The 7500-nt window shown below is 44.8% G+C and overlaps 1 protein-coding gene across 1 annotated transcript in view; it reads right to left on the bottom strand.

Annotated features, from left to right (window-relative positions):
• The window catches only part of ntrk3a (neurotrophic tyrosine kinase, receptor, type 3a), a 182910-nt gene that overhangs the window by 17652 nt on the left and 157758 nt on the right, over positions 1-7500 (bottom strand). The window contains exon 13 of the mRNA XM_076301906.1: positions 3320-3450. Coding sequence (XP_076158021.1) covers positions 3320-3450 — 131 coding nt within the window. The remainder of the gene's footprint in view (positions 1-3319; positions 3451-7500) is intronic.

Raw genomic sequence — 7500 nt, 5'->3', positions numbered from 1 at the left:
TGTGTGTGTGTGTGTGTGTGTGTGTGTGTGTGTGTGTGTGTGTGTGCGTGTGTGTGCAAATGCATGCACGTGTGCATGTATGTTTACAACTATTAATTGTCATCTCATTTCTAATTCTGCTGCTCTGAAAAGACATCATCTATTCCCTGTGTTTGGGTTAGCTTGTTTGCTTTGCAGTGTTAGAAGTAGAATGTTGCTGAAGGTGAAGCTCTCATTTAATGATGTAAGAACAAACTCAATTGATGCATGTTTTTGTCAAGGGACATCACTGGTATTTTCAAAACATGAGCCAGGTGGAATTTGGTTGTATTTAAATTATTATACACTCCCTGGCATGACATAAACAAAATCTCAGATCTGCAAGGTGTGCAGATCCTAGAGAAGCCGTTCCTCTAAGGGTTAAAGCAAGCATGCCTCCACAACCTGCCTTGCATCTCTGCAGCCCCCTTACAAGGACAAACGTTACGTTTTCAATTACGGCACGTCCAACAACATTCCAAACACATCCAGCTGCTGTTCAAATCCATAGGATTGACCCGCAGGGCCAGACACATACAGGCCCACAGCGACTGGCAGTGGTTGCGTAAGTACCGCATTAGCCACCCAGCCCTGTTGTCTGCTCACACCTTCAGCATGTCTGAGCCCCCAAAGTGGGGACGGGGGTTGGGAGGGTGTCCTTGAAGGGAGCGACGGAATGGATTACCACGCCGGAGGATGCCACCGGCCTATTACCGCGGCTTTGAGAGTGTGTCGGAACGAAAGCCATGAAAAAAAAGTGGCCTTTGGTTCCAGCCGAGCGACTGTGTTTCAGCAGAATGCACTTTCCTGAGTAAGCCAAACTCGGTAAACACAGAGACTGGACACTCCAGGCTTCAACACCACCACACAGCAGATTTATTACCAACCCGCAGGAGGGGGGTGGGGGGGGGGAAGAGAGAGAGAGAGAGAGAGAGAGAGAGAGAGAGAGAGAGAGATGGAGAATGGAACATAGAGAGAGAGAGAGATAGAGAGAGAAAGACAGAGAGATAGATGGAGAGGGAGCGAGAGAGAGAGAGATGGAGAAGGAGAGACAGAGAGAGAGGAAGAGAGAGATAGATAGATGGAGAGGGAGCAAGAGAGATGGAGAAGGAGAATGGAACAGAGAGAGAGAGATAGAGAGAAAAAAGAAAGAGATAGAGAGGGAGCAAGAGAGAGATGGAGAAGGAGAATGGAACAGAGAGAGAGATGGAGAGAGAAAGAGAGAGATAGAGAGAGAGAGAGATAGAGAAGGAGAATGGAACAGAGAGAGAGAGAAAGAAAGAGATAGAGAGGGAGCGAGAGAGAGTTGGAGAAGGAGAATGGAACAGAGAGAGAGATGGAGAGAGAAAGAGAGAGATAGAGAGAGAGAGAGAGAGAGAGAGAGAGAGATGGAGAAGGAGAATGGAACAGAGAGAGAGAGATAGAGAGAGAAAGAAAGAGATAGAGAGAGAGGGAGCGAGAGAGAGATGGAGAAGGAGAATGGAACAGAGAGAGAGAGATGGAGAGAGAAAGAGAGAGATAGAGAGAGATGGAGAAGGAGAATGGAACAGAGAGAGAGATAGAGAGAGAAAGAGAGAGGGATAGAAGGAGAGGGAGCGAGAGAGATGGTGCTGAGATGGGGCCCTGGTGTACTTAAGAGGGAATGGAGCAGAGAAACGGCCTGTATATCACTGCAATAACACAGTGCAATAAAAGGGTAATACACCAGTAACCATTTCATGGTGCAACATATTTAATAAAGATCGACTAGCCGGGTCAGAAACGATGATGATGGTGATGATGATGATGGTGGTAGCGACGGTGTGGGAAGATGCTGCAGGATAAGGAGGATGATGCGTGCACTCAGCCCCTAATCCTCAGCGGCTAGGGAAAGCAGATCACATTTCACAAGCTGCTCAGATGAAATGAACAGACTCCGTGCCAGACTACTACGCTGAACCCTCACGTCTGATACACAACATTGCTATTTCAAATCCAATTTAACTGAGGCCACGTTTACAGATAACCACAAGGATGCTGCTTGTTTGTGCATCAGTGTGGTGTGTGTGTGTGTGTGTGTGTGTGTGTGTGTGTGTGTGTGTGTGTGTGTGTGTGTGTACAGTATGTGTGTGTGTGCGTGTGTTTAGTATAGTATAGTATATCAAGTGAAGCTGATGTATTGGTGTCAGCAACATATTACTGTGGTTCTTTATTGAATTAATTTCTATATTTCAAAACCTTCCATTCTGAGGTTGGAAGGAAATTCAATTCTTGTGTATGGAAGGGGCACTATGGAAGGATTTGAAATGTAAGCCTTCTCCGCAATAGTCTGCACATATTTGTAAATGATTAACTTTTTGAGACAAATTCCAAAAGAAAAAGCAATATCACATTTTTTATGAGACCAGGAAAGCTGAACATACAATGTAGCCTAAACCTACAAAAAGTTAGACCTTGTAATTGAACACAATGTGGTTGAAATGTTCTGCTGTTTTGTTTTTCTATCCTCACTGGGTCCCTTCTACCATACTGTACCCCTTTTTACAAAAAAAGGGAAAAAATGCGGTCAATAAATAAAATAAGCTGCACAAAAGACCAGTAAAAGGGGGGGGAGGCTAACCGGATAGGCCCTGTGGAACTCTGGTGTAAGTGGGATATTGAATCTGCCAGGATCTTTTCCAGCAGCCCTTAGAAAACTCAAACGTGAAGCCAACGGGTTGAGCTAGTCAGTCTGGAATATGATTTCCCACAAGCCAGCCTCCCGCTGCACCAGATGCCCCTGTCTATGGCTCTCCTCCCTCTTACTTCCAAGAACAGAGTGACCCGGAATGGCCCTCGCGGTGTTGTCTGCCAACCTCTCATCGATGGCAGACCATCATAAGTCTACATATTGATCGCTGCCATGCCTTTAAAAAAAATGAAATGATCCAAGTCACCAAACCATCTTTCCAGAGCCAAGTTTTTTGTGTGTTTCCCCTGGGCAGACTGAGTAGCTATGAGAGGAGTTTAAGGATGAGGATCAGTTTCACCACGGCTCGGCTCTGATCACTCAGGAGCCATGACCCCCCAGTCTCCATGCTGAAATCAGAGAACCACAGAAGGGGGGCTCTCTGATGGTGGAATCATCTCTTTCTCTGTGTGTGTGTGTGTGTGTGTGTGTGTGTGTGTGTGTGTGTGTGTGCGTGCGTGCGTGCGTGCGTGCGTGCGTGCGTGCGTGCGTGCGTGCGTGCGTGCGTGCGCATGCGTGTGTGTGTGTGTGTGTGTGTGTGGAGTGAGTGTCAGGGGAGTAGACTGTAATGGAGGGAGAGAGATCATCTCTTACCTTGACAGCCACCAGCATCTTGTCCTTGGTGGGGCTGAGGTTGTAGCACTCTGCCAGGAAGACCTTCCCAAAGGCCCCCTCTCCCAGCTCCCTCTTCAGCACAATGTCTCTTCGCTTAATGTGCTGGACATCTGTGGGGACAGAGAGTATGAGAGATAGAGCGAGGGGGAGATAGAGAGAGTGAGAGATAGAGAGAGGGGGAGATGGTGGCGAGAGAGGGATGAAAAAGAAAGTCAGGGAGAGGGATAGAAGAAAGGAAAAGAAAGAACGAGAGAGAGGTTAGTGTTGTGTGAATAGGATATTCCAGGTGTGGTACACAGTTCTGTGGCCTATAATGAGGTCAGTATCTGGTAAAGTGCCATGAAACCAGAATAACCACTGTGCTCTCGTTTAACACACAAGCTCACATCAACCTGTTTCATTATTGCAGTGATTAGATGAGCCATACTCCTGAGGATCATCCAATGCCTAGTCCATAGCTGAAACATCCTGAATCACGCCTGCATTTCACATGTTGCAACAGAAACATTTGAAGTAGTGATTTAATGATTGCTGTGACCAAAGACTTTTAAGAAACACAGTCCAATCATACTTTTAATATGTTTTCCTGCTATATGCTATTCCATTTGATTTTTCATAAAATAAAATATTCACTGATAAATTATTATTATAAATTATTTGTGGCTTGCCACAGAACCCAACAACAAAAAAGATGAAATCCACAATGGCTCCCAAAAGCTAGAGTACCACACAAAGTAATGACACCACAGCATCTCCTGCAGAGTCTGATGAAGCAATACTCTCCCCATAATAACTGAGATGTCAAACTAAACACAGTCAGAAGCATTGGGAGTCACTGGCTCTGTAAGTTAGACATACCAGGACTTTAATCTCTATGATTTACACCTGTGTGTGTGTGTGTGTGTGTGTGTGTGTGTGTGTGTGTGTGTGTGTGTTTATGTGATTTCCACCTGTTCAGAGATAGATAGATAGATAGAGAGAGAGAGAGAGAGAGAGAGAAAGAGAGAGAGATATGACAGCCCGTGGCCTGAGAGAGGTTTCCATATGGGTGCGTGCGCAAACAGCCCAGCATCTGCTATTTACGTCCAAACAGCAGCGGCCGGCCAACATCAATATCAGCCGGCCAAAATTACACAGCCGTCGCCGCAATCTTCCTCACGGTGGACCGCGCACTGGCGCCACAAATAACAAACTAATATTGATAGATGGAGAGCTTAAGCAAATGAGCGTGGAGTCTTCCTCCACTGGCATAACCCTTCCTCCCCCTGCGGCAGGGCAGCTTGCGCCCAGGCCAGAAACATATTAGCTACAATTACAGCCGACGCAGACCAGCCAGATGCATGCTGGGTAATATGGCAGAGGTCCAGGGCCAGGGAGGATCTGTCAGCCCCGTTACCACGACAATGCTTCATTTTTTTTACATTGCTTGTTTATTTATTTATTTATATTTATTTATTATTTTATTTCTGCTGGGAAAAAAAAACTTTTTGAGGTGGATTGTTTGAAATATAAATATAAATATTGTTTCTTTTTTTTTTTCTCTGACTAATTAAAAATGTTTCATCAGGAAGGAAAACAAGCTCCACCCTCAAAGTCCCCAAACACACACACACACACAAGCGAACACACAAAATAATCATGATCTAATTACTGTATATATATATATGTGTGTGTGTGTGTGTGTGTGTGTGTGTGTGTATGTGTGTGTGTGTGTGTGTGTGTGTGTGTGTGTGTGTGTGTGTGTGTGTGTGTGCTTGTGTGTGGTAGGTTTGTCATTACACTGAGAGATTAAGACCCTAACAAATTACCTGGATTAATATTCTCATTATGGAAGCTCGGTCACCTGCCTGAGTATGTGTGTGTGTACGTGTGGAGTGTTTGAAGAGGGCAGCAGTTCCACAAGGTTAGTGCTTGTGTGTGGGGCGCTGTACATACACCCAGCTGGTAAACAGAGCACACGCTCCATCCTAATTAGGGCTGAGTTTGCACGCACAGCTGTGTGCTGCAGCTCCATACAGATGCCTGCCTTGGAATGCTGGGTAATTAGGTTGGTTCATACAGCACAGGCTTCCTTCTGTTGTCTTCTCAAGGCCATCACTAATTGAGTGATAAAATAAGCGAGTGTTTCACTCATCCTCCAATCACGGCAAGACTTGTGGAGTGAGTGATCCAGCCTGATGAATCCCAAACTATCGCTCATTTTTTCAGCTAGGCAACAACCCCCCCCCCCCCTCTCTCTCTCTTTCTTTCTGTCTCTCTGTGTCCTTCTCCTAGCCTAGAAATCTAGACGCAGCCAGAGCTGTCAGGGCTAGTCTAGCAACATAATGATTGATCGCAGAGTTGCAACGGTTTGGCTTGAAATCCCTGCTACTTGAAAACAAATAAGATAATTTTGCTGTTGGCGAACAGTGTGACACGAGTTAAGCTTTTATTAAGTTGGCAAAAGTTTGAACTAGCCAACTAGCTCCGCTGGTGGGAAACCATGGGACTCATAGCGCTGTCCTATTGCGTGCAGAGGAAATTTGAAACACAACCGATTATCCCGCCCCTCGGACTGAGCACTGCGAACGGTGAGTGCCCAGACCCTACATTTTAATGTGGGTCTGGCTCGTCAGGCTATCCTTCTCCATTCTCTCTCTCTCTGTCATTCACATATACAGCTGACACTGTGGCCGGTTTACAAAATGTTACAGTTCCATCTGCACGCAGGCAAGTGGAGAGAAAATCATAGCAGATACATTTCTCTGAGAATCCACCTCGGACTCATTCGTGTTGGTATACAGTCATAAGGAGGACTTAACTAAGACAATGAACGATGAACACACTTGTCATTTTCACCAAAATACAAATATACAGTCATAAGGAGGACTTAACTAAGACAATGTACGATGAACACACTTGTCATTTTCACCAGCTGGCAGTGTTATTTACTATGTGCTGGGCTGGAAACCCAACTTTTGCATTGTAAAGCACCCGGCCATTAATTGCCAAAATACATCACTTAGTAGCCTAAGCTGGTTAGCTTTTAGGCACAACAGATTTTCTGTCATTCCAACTCAAGATTGTTGATTAGAGAAAAATTCTGTAAAGCTTCTTCAAGAATCTCAAATAAGGGACAAGATGGGAACAAAGAAATAATAACTTCAGAATTATAACTCATCAATCACTGAGACAAATACATTCAGATTTAAGCCCACTGCTCTGTGTGTCAAGTTGTAAAATATGCGCAAATCTTTTATTCAGATGCAAGAAGTGTGTGAGTGGTAATCAGCTCGATGCGATCTCTTCATAACCTTTGAATCTCCTCCAAAAATCTGCAAGCTCCTATATAGGCTCCTCAGAAAAGAATCAAATAAATAAATACACCAACTGAGATAAAAAAAAATGCGCACACCAAAGTTTTCACATCAACCAAGGCTGAGAGAGAACACCCAGTGGAGAGCTCCGACCCACATTCACGCTGTTGTCTAAAAACACAGTGAGTGCATTATCACTAATGCATGTCAGAGTCCACGCGCTGCACCCCTGGTGCATACTGATGACTATAGGACTGAGAACGTTTAGCATCACTGTGAACGAGAGACTTGTACAAACGCAGATTTGAATGGGAGGCACTACCTATGGCAAGTTGCATTGCAAGTTAGCGGGAGCGGGATGAAGAAAACAGTCCCGCGCAGGGCTCTAGATTACAGTGCATGTTTGAGGTGGTAATGCTACAGTAGCTGTACACTTCAAAGTGCATTATACTACCGGCTGTGAAGGCCAATGTCCTGCTACTACCATGGTTGCCACACTTGCATTATGCACATTTGCACAACAGACTTCTTTATAGAACTACTTCTTTCCACTGCATATTGAGTCATTAAGTCACTAAGTTAGAGGCCAAACTGCCATTACTCACTTCAATATATGCTTGCCATAAAAGCCCCTAGTATCATATTTCATGTTGCCAAATTAGCATATCTTACTTTTCCGCTGAGCTTTAGCTTTGGAACAATTGCTGTGATCTTTGTCCTTGGTGTATTGTAATGATGCTACAAGCTCTTTCAGACAAAAGCCTACAATGTAACATGATGTTTGTTCTTCTTCATCAACCCACTAGTGTGCAACTAAACAAAACACCATGATGTATCTCCCAACCTGCAAACACAACAGGTGTT

The sequence above is a fragment of the Alosa pseudoharengus genome, unplaced genomic scaffold (assembly GCF_046254945.1).
Source record: "Alosa pseudoharengus isolate Yale_2024_CS ecotype anadromous, Long Island Sound unplaced genomic scaffold, YU_APseudo_1.1 YU_APseudo_1.1_scf_10, whole genome shotgun sequence".
Classification (NCBI taxonomy): domain Eukaryota; kingdom Metazoa; phylum Chordata; class Actinopteri; order Clupeiformes; family Clupeidae; genus Alosa; species Alosa pseudoharengus.
Note: the sequence above shows the minus strand (reverse complement) of the source record. Positions and strands in the feature narration are given on the sequence as shown.